Source organism: Rhincodon typus, chromosome 4, assembly GCF_021869965.1.
Source record: "Rhincodon typus isolate 14 chromosome 4, sRhiTyp1.1, whole genome shotgun sequence".
Classification (NCBI taxonomy): Eukaryota; Metazoa; Chordata; class Chondrichthyes; order Orectolobiformes; family Rhincodontidae; genus Rhincodon; species Rhincodon typus.
Window position 1 is genome coordinate 7,453,588 of NC_063335.1, and position 24,640 is coordinate 7,478,227.

The window sequence follows — 24,640 nt, forward strand, 5'->3', positions numbered from 1 at the left end:
CAGTTCTGAGGAAGGGTCACCGGACCCGAAACGTTAACTCTGTTTTCTCCTCCACAGATGCTGCCAGACCTGCTCAGCTTTCCCAGCAATTTTGTTTTTGTTCTATAAAACCCTGGTTAGACCACACTTGGAATACGGTGTTCAGTTCTAGTCACCTCATTACAGGAAAGATGTGGAAGCTTTAGAGAGGGTGCAGAGGAGATTTACCAGGATGCTGCCTGGACTGGAGGGCAGGTCTTATGAGGAAAGATTGAGGGAGCTAGGGCTTTTCTCATTGGAGCGAAGGAGGATGAGAGGAGATTTGAAAGAGGTATACAAGATGATGAGGGGCGTACAAGATGGTGAGAGGTGTCGACAGAGTGGATAGCCAGAGACTTTTTCCCAGGGCGGAAATGGCTATCACAAGGGGGCATAATTTTAAGGTGATTGGAGGAAGGTATAGGGGAGATGTCAGAGGTAGGTTTTTTTTTATATACACAGAGTGGTGGGTAAGTCGAATGCACTGCCAGCAGTGGTAGTGGAGTCAGATACATTAGGGACATTTAAGCGACTCTTGGATAAGCACACGGATGATAGTAAAATGAAGGGTATGCAGGTTGGTTTGATCTTAGAGTAGGATAATAGGTCAGCACAACATCATGGGCTGAAGGGCCTGTACTGTGCTGTGCTGTACTGATCTTTGTTCTAAGACCTCAATCAGATCAGTCACTCTTGTAATGAATAATGAAATAGATTGAAATGCCCAAATAACCTACTTCTGCCCCTATATTCGAATGTGCTAATGCTATCTGAAAGTTAAGTACTCTTAATGCTAACCAAAGGATTGAATAACAGTCCTAAGATAAAAGTCCTACTGAAAGAAGTTTTGGGTCGAGTATCTAAGGATATGCTGGCATTGGAGGGGTCCAGAGGATGTTTACAAGAACGATCCTGGAGATGAAGGGCTTGTCATAGGAGGGGCGGTTGAGGACTCTGGGTCTGTACATATTGGAGATTGGGGACGGGAGTGGATCTTATTGAAACTTACAGAATGCTGAGGGGCCTGGATAGACTGGACAGGGAGGTGCTTCCACTAGTACGAGAGACTAGGACCTGAGCGCAGAGCTTCAGAGTGAAGGGGCAACCCTTTGGAACTGAGATGAGGAGGCAGTGAAACTGTGGAACTCATGGCCTCCACAGCTTTCTGTGGCAGCTAAGCGAATTTAAGGCAAGAGATAGAGACAGCTTCTTGATCAGTAAGGGGATCAAAAAGCATGGGGTAAAAAGACAAGAGAATGAGATTGAGAAACATATCGGCCATGATCGAATTGTGGAGCAGGCTCGATGAGCCGAATGCTCTCTTGTGGTCTTATGATATTCCAACACTGTCAAACTTCCCTAAAGACTGCAGTTTCCAACTACCAAGATAATGGTAATGCAACTCTGTTTCTTCCTTTGTTATTAAACATGGGGATCACTAAGTCCGAAGCGTTGGAAGGAAGTTAAAGGCATTATCCAACGTAACCACAATACTGAAGAACATTACCCCCTGTTGCAATATACAAGGCAGCAGTAATTTGGGACATTATCTATAAATTAACAAGAAAGTACACAAAGATTATAAACATTGTAATAAAACAAAATTAAAATCAATAACAGGTTTCCTGAGGCATGCAGTAGTCCTACTTTGCCGGTCAATATTTCATAATCACCTCCCAAAATCTATCAGTTTCAAGTTTAGCCAAATTCCTTTACTTAACATGCTACCTTCAATGTACCCTTCAATCTGTTTTATGCAACTGGACTTGCCTCACTTTCCTGCATTTGGCCCATATCCCTCTCAGCCTTTCCTATTCATGCACCTGTCCAAATGTCTTTTGAGTATTGTAACTGTACCAGCATCTAACACTTCCTCTGGCACTTCATTTCACAAATGAACCAGCCTCTGTAAGAAAAAGTCCCCCTCAGGTCTCTCAAATCTTTCTCTTCTCACTTTAAAAATATGTCCCCTAGTTTTGAACTCCCCTACCCTGGGCAGAAGACCTTTGCTATTCACCTTATCTATGTCCCTCATGATTTTATAAACCTCTACAAGGTCACCCTTTAACCTCCTACGCTTGAGTGAACAAAACCCCAGCCTATCTAGCCCCTCCTTATAACTCCACCCTCCAGTCCAGGCTACATCTTGGTAAATCTTTTCTGAACTCTCTCCAATTTAATAACATCTATTCTGTGACAGGAATTACATGTACACAGTGCTCCAAAAGTGACCTCACCAACATCCTGTACAACCTCAACAAGAGGTCCCAACTCCCATACGCAATGGTCTGGGAAATGAAGGTAACCATTCTAAATGCCTTTTTAACCACCTTGGCTACCTGGGATGCAATTTTTAGGAAAATATGTACCTGAGCCCCTGGGTCTCTCGGTTCAACAACATTACTCAGGGCCCTGCCATTAACTGTGTAAGCCTTGCCCTTGTTAGTTTTACCAAAATGCAATATCTCACATTTATCCAAGTTAAACTCCATCTACCACTCCTCAGTCCACTGGCCGAATTGATCAAGATCTCTGTACTCCGAGATAACCTCTTTCACTGTCGACTATACAATTTTGGGGTCATCTGCAAACTTACTAACCAGGCCTCCTAAATTCTCATCCAAGTCGTTTACAAAAATGACAAACAACAATGGACCCAGCACAGATCGCTGTGGAACACTGCTGGTCACAAGCCTCCAATCCAAGAAACAACATGTCACCACCACCCTCTCTCTTACCTTCAAGCCAATTTTGTAACCAGTTGGCAAGTTCTCCCTGAATCCCTCGTGATCCAACTTTATGAATCAGTCTACCATGCAGAACTTTGACAAAGACTTTAGTAAAACCCATGTAGACAATGCCTGCCGCTCTGGCCTCCATCAATTTTTTCAGTTCCATCCTCAAAATATTCAAATCGAGTTTGTGAGATATGATTTCCCATGCACAAAGCCATGCTAACTATCCCTAATCAGTCTTTGCCTCTCCAAGTTCATCTAAAATGCTCTCTCTCAGAATCCCCTCCAATAACTTATCTGCAACTGATGTCAGACTCACTGGTCTAACCTCCAAGGCTTTTCCTTACAGCCTTTTTTAAAATAAAGGCACAACATTAACCACCCTCCAGTCCTCCAACACATACCATCAAAATTTGCCTTACTCCAATTAAGAACTTTTATACAAGGCCCCTATCCTTTTCCACAACTATTTTAAAAATAGCAGAATTATGATCACTGGTCTCAAAGTGCTCCCCGACTAACACTTTAGTTACTTGGCCTGCCTTATTTCTCAAGAGGTCATATTTTGCTCATTCTCCAGTAGGTATACTTATATATTGTTAAAAGAAAATTTTCTTGAACGCATTTAACAAATTCTTCAACATCCAAGCCCTTAACACTAAAATCCCCTACTATTACAGCCCTATTATTCTTAGATATATCCCAAATTTCTCTACAAATTTGCTCCTCAGTTTCCTGTTGGGGGGGGCCTATAGTTTCATCCAATCAAGGTGATCATCCCCTTCTAATTTCTGAGTTCCACCCATATAGCTTCATTGGATGGTCCCTTAGAAATAGTCTCTCCAAGTACAGTAGTACTGCTTTCCCTAATTGAAAACGCCACTCCCCTTCTCTCTTTCTATCTTTCCTATAGCATCTGTACCCTGGAACATTGAGCTGCCAATCCTGTCCCTGCCTCAGCCATGGTTTTCTAATAGCTATGATGTCCCAGTCCCGTGTTCCTATACATGCCAAGTTCATCTGCCTTACCTGTAAGACCCCTTGCACTGAAATAAATGCAGTTTAATTCTTCAGAATAATCTTGTTCTCTGACTTGCTCTTGTCTGCCATTTCTAATTAACTTGCTGCTTAACTTCCGAACCCATCTCATCTGTCTTTCTATTCTCACAACTAGTTAAGATCCACACCCCCACCATTAGTTTAAAAGGCTCCCAAACAGAACTAGCAAATTTCCCTGGTCAGGATATTCATCCTCCTCCAGTTCAGGTAAAACCGGTCCCTTTTGAACAGGTCTTTTCTACCCTAGAAAAGCTCCAAATGATCCAAAAATCTGAATATTTGCCTTTTGAACAATCTCTTCGGCCATCGATTTATCTGTCCTATCTTCATATTCCTGTTTTCACTAGCATGGGGCACCAGGAGTAATACAGAAATTACTACCTTTAAGGTTCTTCTTTTTAACCTCTTAACTTCCTACATTCACTCTGCAAAGCCTCAACCCTTTCCCTAACTATGTCAATCCTACCAAGGTGTATAGCTTCCATCTTCTCACTCTTGCCTTTGACAATATGCTGCAACCACAGACGTCCTTGACCCTGACACCAGGAGGCAACATACCATCCTGAATTCCCATTCAAGACTGTGGAATTTCCTGTGTCCCTGACAACAGAGTCCCCTGTTACAACTATTCTTTTGAAATTTGACAAACTCTGCTGAACAGAACATTCATTTTTGGTGCGCAAGATCTGGCTGCCACTTCTACTTTCCACTGTAAGACTATCCTCCCCCAGCAGTACCCAAAACAGTATATCTGTTTGAGAGAAGTAGCCACAGGCAAATCTTGCACTACCTTCCTACCTCTCCCGACAGACACCCATCTGTCTGACTGAACGTGTGGTGTGATCACCTCTATAAATCTACTAACCGTCATACTCCATGTCTCCCATATGTTCCTCAGTGACTCCAACTGTCTCTCCAGCCAATTCAACTGTCTTATATGAAAGAAATCCAAACACATCTCCTGCATAGTCCCCAGGGACAGTCAACCGTTCCCTAATTTCCCCACATCCAACAGGAGGAGCATCTCCCTTCACTGAATTGCCCCTTAAAAATTTGCTGACATAGACTTGCCTAAAAAGATCAACACTTTTCTCAAATTCAGTGTTTACAGACAGATTGCTGCTGATACACTATGCTGAGATAACAAAGCCTATATTCTATAAGGCCTAAAAGAAGCAGCTGTAAATACCTTTTTTAAAAACTACCCTTCCCTTACCCACAGACTTTAATTTTAAACGTGCAAAAAAGAGAAGAAAGCAACTAATATTTAAATTCATAAAATTCAGCAACCAAAAATAGCCTCCCCCTCAGATCCTCTCACTTAGCTCTCGGGCTCCAAGTAAAGATATGCCGATCCCTCTGATTCTTAGATTCAGCTTTATGGAAGTAAAGGATTTCGGAACCTGCTCCCCATTGATGTTTCAACTGCTACCAACCAACCCTCAACAAACATGAAGAAAAAGGTCAATCTTCCAAGTTCTGTGCACACACAAAAAAAAAATCTCTTCCAGAGCCACCAACATCTCAAACATGTGGACAGGCCTCTCCCAAACTCCGTGTAATCCAATTTCTCCTTCCTCATTTTATTTTATATTGGTGATTAAAAGAATTGTATTTAACCATCTGTTTCAAAAGCTGTAAACTTCTGTTACGTATAAGTAGTGGGGTTTATTTGATTTATTTTGTGCAATAAGTTTGTAACACTATCCAATTAAAACCAAAAAAGGTAAAATATGATCTATTCAGCTAGATTTCAGTCTGGGATCTGACCGGTCCAGTAGTAACATCATTTGGGATCATAACACCACCCGAGCCTGGAAATATTTCACTATTCCTTCCAATTTCAATATATCCAAATCCTGGAAAAAGTTGGTGATAAGGCAATAAGCTTGCCAGTGATACCCACACTCCATAAACTCCCATCAGGTCATCCAGCCCTCCTTTAAAACATGCAGAGACCCAATGTAAATTGATTCCAAAAGGTATATTCTCAACAGATATGTTTTCAGGCATGAGGTACTACTGTGAAGGTTGGTAATTATACTGCTTCCAAGATTCCTAGAAAAATGATGTATTTTTTGGTTCAGCACATTTGAAATTCCTAACCTGAAAAATTAATCTGATTAGTTAAAGCACTTTTTATTGTTAAAAAAAAGTTTATGATAAATGTATTTAACATTTCTGCTTTATCAGTGCTTGAGGGGAGGCAACCCTTTGTGTAATGAATGTGAGCATCAGTTTTACAGAGATACTTAGCACCAGTTACAAAACACTTTAACCTTACCTGTTAAGCTTCAATGATGCAATTAGTTAATTGTTCTGTTTTAAACATGAAATCTTGAGCTAGATACTGAAGAAAGACTATAAAGGAATAGGAACAGGAGTAGGCCATTGGACCCTTCAAACCTGCTCCGCTATTCAATAGGTTCAGGACTGATCCAATATTTCTTGCATCCATTTCCTGCAACTCTTGATAACCCTACTGATCAAGAATCTGTCTTAGCCCTAAATATACACAAAGCGCTCTCTGTGGCAAGGAGTTCCAAAAGACACTCAACTCTCAAAGAGAGGAAATTCCTCCTCAGCTCAGTCTTAAATTGGTGTCTCTTTATCCTCGGACTATGGTCTCTGGTCCTAGATTCTCCCATAAGGGAGAACACTTTAGCATTTACCCTGTCAAGCCCCTTAAGAATCCTGTATGTTTCAACTAATACTGCCTTAAATATAGCAAAGGCAGTTGTTACTGCATTTAGGGGGAATAAAGACTGAAGAATATCAAGTAAATTTAAAATAATCAGCATCTCACTTTTGTCCAAGCATTGGATGTCATATGTTAGACAATAGAGCTCAGAATATAACTTCACAAGCTGCATAATTTAATATCATTTTTTGAAGTTTCATATAATCTGACTGAAGAGATAAATCCCAAGTTACATTTCAGATAGAAAAAGATTTTCAAAACTTAAACAGCAAAATGCTGCAACTTCTATTTTAAATTTCACATTGCTCATACGGGTTGATATTAATAATGGCAACAGAATGAGGCATAAATGCATTGTTATTTTGGCACCTGACAATGTAATAAATAGAAAATAAATGACTAAGATGAAAACACAATCTTACCTTAACAGAAGTTCTTTGGGTAACTTTTTATTTATTAGCGATTCATCATTGCTTGAGAAAACCTAAACCAATCAAAATACAGTGTTAAGAAAACTAACATTTAATATTACAATGTTCAAATTATCCACATAAAATCTTAAACCTGAAACCTTAATCTGATTTTTAAAGCATTTTCATGATTAAAGTTTATGATAAAAATATTTAACGTTTCTACTGTATCTGTACTTAGGGGGAAAACAGCCCCTTGTGTAGTGTGTGGGAATATCGATTGTACACAGCACCAAATCTTACACTGGTCACAAAAATATGAAGTATTAACTTTTTCTTTAGGTGGAAAAACATCACACCATTAGACTATCATTTAGGCCAAAACTGCAATTAAAATGATCAAGCAATAGGTTTGCATAAAGCCAAAACACACTTTGCAAGATATACGAGGTCAAATATAAAGCTTAAGCAGTCCTCAACAATTCATAACATATTCAGATCCCAATTCTTAAACAATCCAATAATTGGTAAGAATTCTTGTTATGATGTTTTCTCAGGTGGATCAGAATGGTAGAGCACAGAAGTGGGCCACTTGGCTTAGAGTATGTATCAGTTCTTTCAAAGAGTAATCCAGTTAGTAATACTCCCCTGCTCTTTCTCTACATCTTTCTCTTTCAAATATTTATCAAATTCCTTTTCAAGGCTCCCAATGAATCTATGCCAGCACCCTGCCAGTCAGTGCATTCAAATCCTAAACAAATGTAGGCGTAGAATTAAGCTAAGGGGCAGAAGGTTTATAGAGACGCAAGGAAAACATTTTTCACCCAGTGGTGGGTATCTGGAACTCACTGCCTGTAAAGAATGGTGGAGGCAGAATCCTCAAAATTTTAGTGGTATTTTGATGTGCACTTGCGATGCCAAGGCACACAAAGGCTATGGGCCAAGTGCTGGAAAATGGGGTTAGAATTTTTCATTTTTTCAATGGCACAGACAAGATGGACTGAAGGCCCTTTTTCTGTGTTGTAGATCTCGATGACTAGCTGCATAGAGAAGTTTCTCATTATACCACTTTTGATTCTTTTAACAATCACAAATCTGTGTCCTCCCGTTATCGACCTTTTACTCATTACAAAGTTAATCTTTACTTATTCTACTTAAACCTTTGATGATTTAAAATATTTCTATGAAATATCCTCAGTCTTCTCTGCTCCTAGCTTGTCCAGTCTTATATCCACACAACTGTAATGCCGCATTTCAGATACCATTCTAGGTAATCTGTCCCCTCTCCAAAGCCTTCATATTGTTCCTAAAAACATTCCTATATTCCCACTTCATGCAAAAAGCTCCAAAATTGCCTTTATACATGAAAGAGAACCAAATTTAGAATACTGGAAACAGCTTGCATTATAAAGTCATCAGTAGGCCTCCCCAAAGGATATTATTCAGTTCAGATTAGACAATGCTGGAGGATGCTCATATTGTATCCCAAAGCATTGAGTAAAAGATACTAAGAATTTGCTTAATTCTTGTATTATTAATACTTTACAACATAGATTACTGCAATGATACTTCAACAGCTTGGATATTTCAGATAACAAGTATGCCTAAAATCTCACTGCCACCACCACTACCACCATCATCCACACCTCCCCTACCACAATGCATCACACCATTACTACCTATATCTTTCACCTATCACTTCAATAGTGAAACACTGGCTTTGGTCTATTTGAAATTTGTATGCAATTTTAAACACATATGCTTAGAATAAGACATGTCTCAAAGCAAAACACGATTGCACTGATCATCCGTTCTATGTGCTGATAAACTTGGAAGAGAATAGAGCTTTCAAAAATATTCTATGAACCTTTTCAGTTATTCAGACCTGTACAACTATTTGCATAAAGGTGGCTTTGTCTGAAAGAAAAATTCACATAGCGCAGATGCTGGAAATCTAAAATAAAAATTGGAAACTGCTGGAATCACTCAGCAGATCAGAGAATCTCTGGAAAGGGGAAAGTACACCAGTAAATTTTATTAATATTATATCAATCATTGAGGGCTTCCAGAATTTGCTTTTAAAAGAACAAAATAAAGATGACCTATTGTTTACATCCCCGAAAATTTAAGATTACCTAATTGCAAATGAAGTCCTTTGGACAATGAAGGGATATGGATCAATGGAGTACAGGGGCAGTCACTACTTACTTCGGGCTGCACAGATTACATGAATTGAACAGAAGTCTGATATCTACTGGAAATCATAGGCCACACACTAAGATCAGAGCTGATAATTGTGGCCACATAACCATCACCTCTCATGCAGATCAAGAATTCTACACTGCCTTAAGTATCGTGAATGAACCAGTCTCTATTGTTCCCCGGGACAGAGAATTTGCATGATCCTTTAAGAGGCAAAACTTCTCATCTCCATCAGAAACAGGAGACTGCATATTTTGAAACACGCTAGTTCTAGATTCCACAGTAAACATTCTTAGAGCATACACCATGTCAGGCCCCCTTATCAAATCGATATTTCGATGAGATCGCCTCTTGTCTAAATTCCAATAAGCATATGCTCAAATTGACCAATCTTTCCTCATAAGACAGCCCTTATATGTCAAAAGTCAATCCCAAGTTTATCACCCTGAAATTGAATGTTACACAAGAATACAAGAATGAGGAGCAATAGGCAATTCAGCTCCAAGCCTGCACTGCCATTTGATACAATGACTAATCTCGTCTTGGCCTCAAATCCACTTTCCTTCCTGCGCTCCATATTCTTTCAACCCATTACTAATTAAAAATTTGTCTATTGCCTCCTTAAATTTACTTAATGCCCCAGCATCCACTGCACTCCGAGGTAGTGAATTCCACAATTTCATAACCCTTTGAGAGAAGTAACTTCTCATCTGTTTTAAATCTGCTAAGCCTCATCCTAAAACTATGACCTCTTGTTCTAGCTTGCCCCTCAAGAAAACAAGGTCTCTACATCGACTTAGTCAATCCCTTTTAGCATCTTATATACCTCAATTAGATCTCCTCTCATTCCTCCAAACTCCATACAGTAGACCTAAACAGTTCAATTGCTCTTCATAAGACATACCCTCATGTCTGGAATCAATCTAGTGAACCTCCTGATACCTGCCCCCAATACAACTACATCCCTCCTCAAGTAAGGGAATCAAAACTATTTGCAGTACTCAAGATGGGATCTCACTAATGCCTGGTACAATTGTAGCAACACTTCCCAACTTTTATACTCTATTCCTTTAATAATAAATGCCAAAATTCTATTTCCCTTCCTCATTACCTGTTGTACCTGCATACTAGTTTTTGACAATTCATGCCCGAGAATGCCCAGATCTCTCTGCTATGAGGCACTCTTAAGTTTCTCTCCATTTAGATAATAAGTTGCCTTTCATTCCTCTGACCAAAACAGATAACCTCACACTTATCTAAGTTAAAATTCATCTGCCAAATTTTGGCCTATTCACCTGACTTATCCATATCCATTTGTAAATTTCTTATTTCTTATTTCTTTATTGCAACTTACTCTCCCACATACTTTAGTGTCACCTGAAAAGTTAGCTATAGTATTTTCTCTCTCTACATCCAAGTCATTAATATAGATTATAGATGGTTGGGGCCCAAACACCATATCCTGTGGCATCCCACTCGTTACACGTTGCCAACCAGAAAAAGACCCATTTATCCTGACTCTGCTTTTTGTTGATTAGCCAATCCTCCATCCAAACTAATAAGTTACCCCTAACCTCCGTGATCTTACCTGGGGGCTTGTCTGTCTTCAATCCCCATAGTTTGCTCAGTACTTTTTCCCCTAATAATGATGATGATGATTGTTCTAAGTTCCTCCCTTTCTATAACCTGTGCAATACCTGTTACTATTTGGATGGTACTAGTGTCTTCCACTGTGAAAGTTAAAGCAAAATATTGATTCAGTGACTCTTTTTGTGCTCAACACTATTAATTCCCCAGTCTTATCCTCCAAAAGGACCAACATTCACTTTAGCTACTCTCTTCCCTTTTACATACTTACAGAAGCTTTTGCTCATTTTTATATTTTGCACTAGTTTCCTTCCATAATTTATCTTTGCTCTTTATGACTTTTTTCTTAGTAATCCTTTGTTGATCTTTAAAAAGGCTTCCCAACCTGCTACTTGCCTTTGCAATATCTACTGTAATTTTTGTCTAAATGTCCTCCCCTGACGCATCACAATATCTAGAGCTCAGACTTCATCTCATCACTTCTGAGTCAAAAAATCCTTGAGCTGCAGAAACTAACTCCAAATGAGTTTACCTGTATGATACTGTTGTCCACCAGGTCCCATGTCCTGCAGAATATTACCTGCACTGCTATTTCTATCGAATTTTAAATAATCATGACTTTGTATCATGATATTTCAATCATTTGCAGTCATGTTAAGTATTTAACCTGATAAGCAATAAAAATGCAGCACTTGTAAGGTTTTAGAGCAGACACCTGGATAAGAAACCTTGCAGACAGGAAACTGAGACACAGAGAAAGCGGTTCTAATTCGCAGACTCAACTACAACCACAGAGACGCCAACAAGACAGAATTCCGAGCCACACTGAAGACCAACCCCATCAATGAAGAAACACAACAAGCCATAAGACAGACAGTGATCCTGACACTGACCAGAAAAAGCGAACTTAACACTCTCAACACATCAGAAAGAAAGGCCTTAGAAGGACTGAAAAAGGACAAAATCATCATAATACTACCAGCAGACAAAGGGCGCATGACGGTAATGCTAATCAAACGGGACTACCTCTCCAAGGCACAGACTCGACTAGCCGACGAGAACACATACCGGCAAGTGCAGACAGACCTGATACCACAGCTAGGCAACAAGATTGTCAACACACCAAAGAGACTCAACCAGACTGTACAAATCAACAAAGCAGACTACCCAAGAATGAAACCTGAAGGAACTAACATCCTCCGATTCTACGGCCTTCCAAAGGTACACAAACCAGAAGTAGCCCTCAGACCCGTAGTCTCCCTGCCAGGCACGCCATCACACAGATTAGCCAAGGAGTTACAAAGGAGACTAAAACACCTCATCAGCAAGTCACCCCACTCAACCCAAGAGTTCCTTAATTCCATCAAGGACATAAGAATAGACAACGACGAGACCATGGTATCTTTTGACGTTACTGCCCTATTCACATCGATAGACATACCACTCGAAGCAGAAACACCAGCAACATGACTAAAACAAGAACAAGACCCGAGTGACAGCATCTCCACAGACAATATGCTGAAGCTACTGGTCCTATGCCTCACCATCCACTTCACCTTTAATAGCCAAACATTTGAACAGATCAACGGGACACCCATGGGATCATCTATCTCTAGGCTAATAGCTGAAGCAGTTTTGAAAGCATGGCCCTTCCGCTAATCCAACCAAAACTATGGATACGATACGTGGATGACACCATCATCATTATTAAACAGACCAAACTAGAGGAGACACACGAATGAATAAACAACGGGGATCAGATTCACCAGGGAAGAGGAAAAGAACAAACAGCTCCCATTCTTGGACGTCATGGTGGAACACAGGACAAATGGGGAATTCCTAACAAAAGGTACACAGGAAAGCCACACACTGACCAAGTACTGAATTTCAATGGCAACCACCATAACACACACAAACGAAGTTGCATGAGAACACTATTTAAACGAGCAACAACACACTGCAGCAACACAGAACTATGCCAAAAAGAAGAGTATCTTTTCCGAGTATTCAAAGACAACGGATATCCAAAAAAACTGGGTCAGAAGATGCTTATTACACAAGCAACAGGAAGATACTGCATGCCCCGACATACTCATCATGCTACCTTACATCAAGAACACATCTGAACTGACCACAAGACTCCTATGACCACTGGGCATCAGAGTAGCACACAAACCCACATCAACTCTACGCCAACTGCTAACCCGAACCAAAGACGCGCTACTCACTATGGACAGGACCAATGTCATATACAAGATTCCCTGTAAAGACTGCAACAAACAGTACATTGGACAAACAGGAAGGAAATTAGCCACAAGAATATACAAGCATCAAGTGGCAACAAAAAGACACGACCAATACTTACTCATCTCCATCCACATGGATAAGGGAAACCACCAGTTCGATTGGGACAACACCAGGACCCTGGGACAGGCAAAACAGAGACAAGCACGAGAATTCCTAGAAGCCTGGTTCTCCACTAAGAAAGCCATCAATAAACACAGAGCTAGACCCCATATACACTCCATTGCAAAAGGAAAACCGGAAGTGAGGTAACCCAGCTCAACAGACACCAGAGTTTAAATAGCAGGCGGAAAAACACAACAGTACTTCATCAGAGGCTGCACTGATGTTACCCAGCAGGGTAATGAAACATCTGCGAACTAATGAACCAGCTCGACGAGCCAATCAACCACAATACAGCACTTGTATTTACTCAGTTCTAGATTAAACTACTGCCCCAATTTAGAAAGAAAACCTAAAACGCAATCACCTATCTGTTAGCTTAATTATTGCTTCAAAATCTGTTTTCAAGTATTATTAATCACAAAAGCAAGACAAATCCAATCCATCAATCTACTCCCAATCATCAGCAAAGCACTTGAAGCTGTCAAAGTGCTACCACTTGGCCCTTCCTCATCAGTGACCTACTCACTGATCACAAACAGAAGTCACATTACAGCCATGATCCAAATGCAGACAAGTGAGCTGAACTTATGGAGTGATCATGACAGCACTTAACATCAAGACAGCATTTGACTGAATGTGGAATTAAAGAGACCTAACAACATTGAACTAAACAGAAAATCAGGTGAAAACTCAAAGAGAGTAATACTTAATACAAGAGGATGAGGTCACAAAAAAACTCTTATAGGCAGCCAGGTATAGAGCTAAATGCATTGCAGGTGATTGGAACTGGTTCTATCTGTATTAGAGAGAAAAGAACCAACCACTTTGTAAGTCTCAAGTAAGTGCTCAAGGTCTTTTCTATCTTTAAAAGTGTACAATTGGAGGCAAAATTTATATAAATAAAGGTAGTACAAGTAAGTGAATAATATAAGCAATTAATTACAACTAATCCAGGATGGCAGGATAAAGTAATTCAAGGGTGCAGCACATGGGAGCTCCTGGATATCACTGCAAGCTAGGGTAAATGCATTTGTGGTTAGTGTTTACAGTCCAAGCAGCTTCAGCTCAGAGTTTGTGTTGGGGACTAATGACAGATGCTGCGACAGTTCAGGGAAGGGTACGTTACCTGGATTCTTCGTACCATGAAGCAGTCACATCACTTAGGATAGGGTCTTCGGATTTGGTCAATGGTCAGGGAAAAGGAAGGCGTGACAATGCACGAAATAGGAAAGGGGAACCAGCAGGCAGGAGAGTCAGTGTCCACGATGGTCAAATCAGTTTTGAGGTTCTATCAGCCTATTTGAATGAAAACAGGTGCTGCAGGAGTGAATAAACTGGAGGTGGAGATGGAGAAATAGAAGATAGTATAGTGAAAGGGACTGACCTCATTCTGTGCAACAAAAAAAAAGTGTGACAGTAGAGACGACGCAGTTACCTGCTCAGTGCCAAGGTTCAGGACATCTGCTCAGGGCTAGAAAAGAACCTTCATTGGGAGGAGGATTCAGCAGTTGTGGTCAATATATGTACCAACGGCATAGGCAGAAGTAGAAAAGTGGCTCCCGCACAAAGTATGAGGACCATAGCACTAAGTTACAAAGCAGAACCACAGAAGCTATAATCTCTGGTGTCCCATGCAAATACACACAGGGTACTTACAATTAGAGGGATGCAAGCATGGCTCAAACATTAGTGTGGGCACCAGTACTGAGGAAAAGTGGGCTGAACCATTGGGATGATGTTCATCTGATCAATGATGGGGAACAGTACTCTTGTGAACAGCATAACAAGTACAGAGGTTTCGAAGCTATGTTTTGGGAGCAAGGGATCAAATGTGGAAAGATGTGGCATAAGAAAGCATAGAGACAAGGTAGGAGAGAAAACAATAGTAAGGGAAATGAGGGTCAGACTTATGGGAAGGAGCATAGAGGAAAATAAACCTAGGTATCCACCAACAATCAAGACTAGATGTTAGAAAGATTAAAAAAACCCAAAGGCTGTGTCTGAAGGTTTGCAACATTCAAAAAAGTGAATCAATAGTCTTTATTCAACATGCATCAGCTGATAACCATCACACAGACACAGCTGCTGTAAAACAAGAATTGGGTCCTGAGAGTTGAGGGCTATATGATATTCAAGATTAGGAAGCTAGGTAAGGGTGGAGGATGTAGCACCATTAATGAAGGATGGTATTTGTGCAATAGTTAAGGATGACCTTGGCTTAGACTTTAAGACAGAATTGGTTTGGGTGGAGATGAAGTAGGATTGGTAGAAGTAAGTTGTTAACAGGAATGGCCTACAGCTTTCCTTGCAGTAACTACAATTTGGGACAAATTAGAAACATGGGCTAATTGTTGCAGACTCTTTTTCAATCATGGAAGATTTTAATCTAGGTATCTACACACAAACTGGAAATATCAAATAGGCAGTAGTAGCCAGGATGAGGAGTTCATAGAGATGGTTTCATGATAGTTTCTCACAGCAGCACTTTCAGAACCAACCACGGAGCTAACTTGGTATTGTGTAATGAGAACAGGATTAATTAATGACCTGAGTAAAGGCACCCTTAAGGTAGCAACATCCATAATACGACTGAATTATACATCCAGTTTGAAAAGGACAAAGGTTGAGCCTAAGACAAGCATCTTAAACCGGAATAAGGGCAAATATGTGATCACAAAAGCTGAGCTAGCTGGAGTAAACTTGCAAAGTAGGGTAGGGGATCAATCAATGGAGACACAGTTGCAGACATTTAAGGAATATTTCAGAACTCTCAGAATAAATATATTCCTACTATAAAATTCTTGAGTGAGGATCCACCATTCATGGTTAACTAAGGAAATTATGGAAGGCATCAAACTTAAGGAAAAAGAATATAACTGCACAAAGATGAATGGCAGGTCAGATTATTAGACAAAATATTTAAAAAAAGCTGCAGATAATGACAAACATTAATCAACAGAAAGAAATCAGAATGACAGGAAACTAGCTAGGAATGTAAAAATGGACAGCAAAAGGTTTATACAGGTACCTAAAAAGGAAATGACAAAGCAAAGTTAGTGTTGGTCCTCTGGAGAGGGAATAGAGAATTTATAGTAGATAAAATGAACAAATATTTTATTTTTATCTTCACCACAGAGGACACAGAACATTCCAGAAATAGCTGCATATCAGTAGGATTAATGGACTGAAGAACTTTCTAATATTGCAATCATGAGAAAAAGGGTACCAAATAAACTGATTGTGGGCTGATATATCTCTGGGTCCAAATGGATTTCAGTCTAGGAGCCTAAAATAGTTGCTCATGAGGTAGCAGATGCGTTGCTGTTAATTTTTCAGCACTCACTGGATTCAGGAAAGGTTCCATTGAACTGGAAAGTAGCAAACATAGCCCCTTTGTTCAAGAAGGGCAACAGGCAGAAAACAGGAAACAATGATGTGACGCAGTTGAATGTAGAAGTTCTTGATCTGTCTTGACAAAGTAAATGTAGAAAGGATATTTCCTCTTGTGAGTTAGACCAGAACAAGAAGGCACGATTGTACAATTAAAGGTTGGCCTTTCAAAACAACGAAGAGAATTTTTTTTTTTTTTTGAGGGTTGTGCAATGTTGAAACTCTTCAGAAGGCAGTTGTGGAGGGGTCTCAAAAGAACGTTTATAAGAAACATGGATAGATTCTTCTTAGGCAAGGGAGTCAAATGTTATTGGATACAGATGTGAAGGTGGAATTCAAAAAACAAACAGATTGACTATGATCTTACTGAATGACAGAGCAGGCTCAAGGGGCAGAATGGTCTATTTCTGCTCCGATTTCACACGCTCACACAAAGGAATATGGTTGCTGTTGTTGATGATTAATCATCTTAGCCTTAACACACTGCTGCAGGAGATCTGCAAGGTAAAGTCTTAAGTCTAGCCATCTCTTCAGCTGCATCAATGACCTTTCTTCCATCACCAAGTTCAGAAGCGGATGTTCACTGACTATTGCAGTGTTCATTAGCAGTCCCATTTAAAGTAGGCCGTGTCCACATGTGGCAAGACCTGGAAAAATTCAGGCTTGTTCTGATAAATGCCAAATAACATGACCATCTCCAATTACAAAATCTCATCATCTTGTCCTGACATTTCATGACATTTTCATTCTTTAATCCTCACTATCAGTAACTTGGGGAGTACTATCTAAGTACATTTAGCAACATAATGGAATATTCTCCAGTTGCTTGGATAAGTGCTGCTTCAACACAAGCAGCTCATCTTCACAGGAGACAAAACAGTCTCCTTGATCAGCACCCATTCACCATCTTAAATACTCACTCCCACCACTACAGTAGCAAAGGTGTGTACTATACAGAAGACGCGCAGCCACAACAATGTCTAGTCCCCTTCAACAGCACTTTCCACACCCCGGTCTTCCACGACCTAGAAGGACAAGAGATGCGGGAATATCATCTACAAGTTCCCTTCCATCACAATTTGGAAATACGTAGCCTTCATAGTTCTTTCCCTGTCACTGATGAAAATCTTAGAACTCCTTTCCTTACAGTACTGCAGTGTACCTACATGAGATGGATTGCATCAGTTCAAGAGGGCTGCTCACCACCACCTTCTCAACTATAAATAAGAATGGGCAACAAACATCGGAACAGAAAAAGGGTTTCTAAGGAGTTACTTAAAAAGAAAAAAAAACAGAGAGGGGCCTAAGATCGGGATTCCAGAGCTAACACAGCCGAAGGCATAACAGCCAATGGTAAAATAAGCCAGGCAGCAGAGAAGCAGGAAAGTTGACGTTTTGGGTCGGGACCCTTCTTCAGAAATGGGGGAGGGAAATGGGAGCTCCAAAATAAATAGGGTGAGGAGGGGTGGGCCTGGGGAAGGTAGGTGGGATGGTGATAGGTAGGGAGTTGTGGGGATTGGTCAGTGAGGTGGGAGGAGCGAATAGGTGGGAGAGAAGATGAACAGGTTGAGTCAGGTCAAGGAGGTGGGGATGAGAGGGAGGGAATGGTCATGGAAGGAGGTAGGCCTCATCCCATAACCAACCCTCCCTCTCATCCCTGCCTCCTTGACCTGACACAATCTGTCCATCTTCTCTCCCACCTATCTGCTCCTCCCACCTCACTGACCAAACCCCACCACTCCCTACCTGCACTCTCCTATCACCATCCCACGTACCTTCCCCAGGCCCACCCCTCCTCACTCCAATTATTTCAGAGTTCCCTTCCCCCTCCCCCATTTCTGAAGAAGGGTCTCGACCCGAAACGTCAACTTTCCTGCTCCTCTGATGCTGCCTGGCCTGCTGTGTTCCTCCAGCTCTACACTTATCTCTGACTCCAGCATTGACAGTTCTTGCTATCTCCAATGGAGAAGTAAATGTTCAAGAGTCAGAATTCAAGGAATACAGATAGTTCAGAAAAGCAGAACACTGGATGCTGAAAATAAAAACCCAAAATGCTGGAACAGGTTCAGCAAGTTAGGCAGCAACTGTGATAGAGAAACAGGTTCACGTTTCAGGTCTATGACCTTTCACAAAAACTGGGAAGAAGTTAGACCAGCAATAGGTTTCGAGCAAGGAGTGGGAGGGAAAAATTGGGACTTGCCAAAGCCAAATGGGTAGCCCCCAAAGAGAACCGAAAGATCAATTTCCTTATGGGGTGATCTGTCAATACTATTGGGAGAATTTAAAATCGAGTTGGCAGAGAATGTGAGATCCAGGAGGCAACGTGAGGAAGAATACCAAGTGCACAGAATACTAGGAGAGACAGATAGCAATAAAGTAAAAAAACAGTAAGCCTTTAGGTAGATTCGGAGTAAGAGAGAAAGTAGTAAAATCTTAAATCATAGAAGCACAACATCATAACAGTGAAGGCAGCCATTCAGCCCATCATGTCTGCACCAGCTCGGTGAATGAACAAACTGCTTAGTGCCATTTTGCTGCCTGCTTCCCATAATCCTGGACATTCTTCAGTTTCAGTTAGTAGCCCGATTCCCTTTTGAATGCTCCAGTTGAACCTGCCTCCACCAATTCTCAGGCAATGTTTTCCAGGCCTTAACCTCTCCCTGGTAGGAAAGGCTTTCTTCACCTCACTGCCATCTATTTTGATATAACCGGTGAAGATCATCAATAGGCTTTATAGGTTTTTTTTTAAAAGGAAGACACAGGAGGTCTGGAAAGCAGATTTCAGGGAGTTAGAAAGGAAATTAAAAAGGAATTCAAGAGCAGCAACATCAGGATGACTCCCAGTACCACATGGTAGTGATCATAATGACGATTGTTCAATTGAACAAGTGGCAACACATGGCACTGTGTGGGGTTCTCAGGATGCAGTGAGAACAGCTATTTGAGGAGTGTTGTACATCATGGAGATACTTGTAATCCTGTGTGAATTTGAAACACAAAAGATGAAACTTCAGTTGGAAACCACATGGGGTGAGTCTGAGCTGCAGACAGTGCCTGAGGAAATGAGATGGAGATGGATGTAGATATGCAGGTAAATAGGTTAGTGAAGGTGTTTGGTATACTTACCTTTATTGGTCAGTGCACTGAGTATAGGAATTGGGAGGTCATGTTGCAGCTGTACCGGACATTGGTTCGACCACTTTGGAATACTGCATGCAATTCTGGTCTCCCTCCTCTGGGAGGATGTTGTGAAACTAGAAAGGGTTCTGAAAAGATTTGAGGATGTTGCCAGAATTGGAGGGTTTGAGCTATAGGAAGAGGCTGAATAGGCTGGGGCTATGTTCCCCTGCAGTGTCGGAGACTGAGGGGTCATCTTTAGACGTTTATAAAATCATGAAGGGCATGGATGGGTAAATAGGCAAGGTCTTTTTCCTGGGCTGGGCGAATCCACAACTGGAGGGCACAGGTTTAAGATGAGAGGGGAAAGAGACCTAAGGGGCAATGTTTTCACACAGACGGTGGTGTGTGTATGAAATGAGCTGCCAGAGAATGTGGTGGAGGGTGGTACGATTACAACATTTAAAACACATCTGGATGGGCATATGAATAAGGAGGGTTTAGAGGGATTCGGGCCAAATGCTGGCAAATGGATCTAGATTTATATAGGATATCTGGTTGACATGGATGAGTTGGACCGAAGGGTCTGTTTACGTGCTGTATATCTCTATGATTATGTGGCTGTGGAAGTGAGTTTTGGCAAATACCTTGTCAAACACAGAACGCAATCAAAAAGTAAAGAAGAAGAAGACGACGACAATTAAAAACAAAAATCCTGTTGAAGACAGGAACTGAATTTCTTTACGGCGGCATACCTGGAAGATGTGTGACAGTGAATTCAACACGACAGTAAAACAAAGAACTATAGATGTGGGAAATCTGAAACAAAAAAAAGAGAGAAACAGGAACTGCTGCAGAAATGAAGCAGGTGTAGCAGCATCTGCAGGGGGAGAGCGGGGGGGGGCGCGGGTGTGAGAGAGAGAGATAACTGAGTCCAGTCTGACTCTTCATCAGAACTGAAATGTGTTGAAAATCCATTTTTCTACTTTAGACAAAGACAGAGGCCCAATGCAAAAGACAAAGATGTTGTTATTTGTGGAAAAAGAGAAAAAACATACATAAGTTATGGTGTGAAATGGCAGAATAGGTCTTCTAAGAGCAAAGTAAACAACAAATAAACAAGGCTGGGAGCAGCAAAAGAAAAATGGATTATAGACATAATGCTATCAGGTTCTGAAGTTGCTGCATTCAATATTGAGAGCCCAAGAGTTTAAAACATCCGAGTAGAAAATGAGGCATTGTTCCTCAAGCTTCTGTTGTGCTTTGTTGAAACAGGCCCAGTACAGAAATGTTAGGCTGACAACAAGATGTTTTACTAAAATGGCAAGCAACTGGAATGTCAACATCATTCCTATGACAGAGCAAAGATGTTCTACAAAGCAGTCACCAAGTCTGTTCTCTCCACCTTTCCTACCACCTTCACTGATATGTGCACAAATCTATCCAGATCTCTCTGATCTTGCACCCCCTTTAGAATTATACCTTTTACACTGTCTGTCCATGTTCTTCTTAACAAAATGCTAGCACCTCACAATTCTCTGAATTGAACTTAACCAGCACCTATCCTCCCATTCCACCAACTTGCCCATCTTTTTGAAGTTCTGCATTGTCCTCCTCTCAGTTTACAATACTTACAGGTTTAGTCTTATTTGCATACATTGCAATTGTTTCTGCATACCCAAGATCTAGATCATTTATATGGGGGAAAAGTACTTGTCCCAACATTGACCTTTGGGAACCAGAGACTTTCCTCATGCTTGAATGTGCGTAGTGGATATTTTAACAGTCAGCCAATTTAGTACAATTGTTGTTACTGCCCTTTTTATTCAAGTTATAATTTCTCAAGTCTGTCATATGGTACTGTATCAAACACTTTAAGTCCACGTACTTCACATGAGCAGCATTGCCATCACTGGCCCTTCCTGTTAACTCTTCAAAACAAAATTTCTGCGAGTTAGTTAAATATGTTTTCCCCTTAAGTCCATGCTGGTATTTCCTCGTCAACACACCTTTTCCATGTAAAAAAGGATTCTATCCCAAATAATTGCTTCTAGAAGCTTCCCTACAACTGAGGTTAAACTGACTGGTCTATGATTGCTCAACAACCTTTATTGAATAAAGGCATGATGTTCACAATTTTCCAGTCTCCTGGCATCTTTCCAGAGTCTAGGGAAGACTAAAAGATTACAGCCAATGTTCCTTCAATTTCCTGTCTCACTTCATTCAATATCTTTGGATGCATCTCATCCAGTCCCAGTTATTTGTCAACTCGAATTCTCAACAGTCTATCCAATACTTCCTCCTTATCCACTTTGAACCCTTCTGGTGACAGGGCTGCCTCCTGTCACCACAGCATGGTTAACATCTACCTCTTCGAAGTCAGATGAAAAGTATTCATTTCATACCTTAGGTAAGCCCTCTGATTCAACAAAAAGAAGCCTTTTTGTTCCCTAGTCATTTCCACTCCACCTTTATAGGCATATAAACAAAAAAATTGAAGACTTTGGGATTCCCTTTTACGTTAGCTGCCAATCTCTTGGCTTCTCTGACCTGTTTTTTCACCTTCCCTCTGAATCTTCTGTATTCAGATTGTTTCTCAGTTGTACATTTCATGTGACATTTCATGAGGAGGCAGGGCCTCATGTTATTATCATTAAACTATTAATCTAAAGACTCAGCTAATCATCAGGGGACCTGGGTTCAAATTGTGCCACTGCAGATGGTGGAATCTGAATTTAATAAAACAAAAGTCTGAAATTAAGAATCTACTGATAGTCACACAAACAGTTTCTTTCTTTCAACAATCTGGCTCAATAACATCCTTCAGTAAAGGAAATCTGATATCCTCACTTGGTCTGGCCTACATGTGACTCCAGAACCACAGCAATGTGATCGACTCTCAACTGCCCTCTGAGATGGCCTAACGAGCCACTCTGTTGTATTAATTGTTACAAAGTCATAAAATCAGATGGACCACCTGGCACTGACTAAGGCACAGGAAACGACAATGGCAGAAATAGTCCTATTGATCCTGCAAAGTCCTCCTTACTAATAGCTGGCGGCTAGTGCCAAAATTTGGAGAACTGTCTCACAGACTAGCCAAGCAATAACCTGAAATAGTCATACTCACAGAATCACACCTGGTAGACAATGACCCAGACACCACCATTTCCATCCCTGAATATGTCCTATCCCCCGCTAGCAGTACAGACCCAGCAGGGACAGCAGCACACTGGTATACAGGCAGGAAGGAGTGGCCTCAGGAGTCCTCAACACTGATTCCGGACTCCATGACGTCTCATGGCTTCCGGTTAACATGGGCAAGGGAACCACATGCTGATTACGATATACCATCCTCCCTCAGATGATGAATCAGTATTTCTCCACATTGAACAATACTTGGAGCAAGCACCGAGTGGCAAGGGCGCAAAATGTGTTCTCGGTGGTGGAATTTCAATTTCCACCATCAAGTGGCTCAGCAGGGGCACTACTAATTGAGCTGCTAGACTGCGTTTGTAGATGGTGAGGGAAAACATATTTGACCTCATCCTTACCAGTCATGCCTCTGTCCATGACAGCATTGCTAAGTGGCCACCACACAGTCCTTGTGGAGACAAAGTCCTGCTTTCACATTGAGAATACTCTCCATTATGATGTACAGCATTATTACCGTGTTAAATGGGACAGACTTTGAACAAATCTAGCAACTCAAGACTACTGGACATCCACGGGGCGCTGTGTGCCATTAACAGCAATGGAACTGTACTTAAGCACAATCTGCAACCTCATGGCCTGACACTCGACCATTACCATCAAGCCACAGGATCAACCCTGATTCAACAGTGTGCAGGAAGGCATGGCAGGAGCAGCACCATGCATGCTTAAAAATTAGGTGGCCACCTGGTGAACCTTCCAAACAGGACTTCTCGCATTGCAAACAGCATAGGCAGCAAGTGATAGAAGAGCTAAGTGATCCCATAACCGACAGATCACATCTCAGCTCTGCAGTCTTACTACATCCAGTCTTGAATGGTTGTGGACAAATAAACAACTCACTGGAGGAAGAATCTCCACAAAGAGCCCAACACCTTAGTGCAAAAGATAAGGCTGAAGCATTTCCCTCAATTTTCAGAAGTACCAAGTGGATGATCCATTTCACACTCCTCCAGTGGTCTTCAGCATCACAGATATCAAGTCTTCAGCCATTTAGATTCATTCCATGTGACATCAAGAAATGATTGGAGGTACTAAATACTGCAAAGGCTATGGGCCTTGATAACATTCTGGCGATAGTACTGAAGACTTGTGCTCCAGAATTTGCCACTTCTCTAGCCAAACTGTTCCAGTTATGTTGCAACACTGGCATCTACCTGACAATGTGGAAAATTATCCAGCTATGTCCTGTACACAAAAAGCAGTATAAATCCAACTCTGTCCTATCAGTCTACTCTCAATCATCAGTGCTATCAAACAGTATCTGCACAGCAAGAACATGCTCAGAGACACCCAGTTTGAGTTCCATAAGAGTCACTTAGCTCCTGACCTCATAAAAGCCTTGGTTCAAACATGGACAAAAGTGCTGCATTCCACAGGTGAGGCAAGTATAACACCCTTACAAAACTGGAATCAATGGGTATCGGGGATGCAAACTGTCCGCCAGCTGGAGTCATACCTGGCATATAGGAAGATGGTTTCTGGTTGTTCAAGGTCAGTCATCACAGCTCCAGGACATCTCTACACAACCCTCTTCAACTGTTGCAATGACCCTCTACTCATAAAGGTCAAAAGTAGGGATGTTTCCAGATGATTCCCACTCCTGACTCCTCAGATGTGCAAAAGCAACAAGGCCTGGGCAATAACTAGGCTTAGGCTGAAAAGCAGCAGGTAACACTTGTGCCACACAAATACCAGACAAAGTCTCTTTCTGGAGATGGTCAATCTAAACACTGTCCCTTGACATTCAATGGTGTTACCATCACTGAATCCCCCACTATCAACATTCCGAGGTTACC

General features: G+C 41.1%; 1 protein-coding gene across 1 annotated transcript in view; it reads right to left on the bottom strand.

The window, feature by feature from the left end:
• Positions 1-24,640, bottom strand: part of LOC109929992 (F-box and leucine-rich repeat protein 2) — a 136,380-nt gene that overhangs the window by 99,763 nt on the left and 11,977 nt on the right. Inside the window, exon 2 of the mRNA XM_048595635.1 lies at positions 6,936-6,997. Coding sequence (XP_048451592.1) covers positions 6,936-6,997 — 62 coding nt within the window. The remainder of the gene's footprint in view (positions 1-6,935; positions 6,998-24,640) is intronic.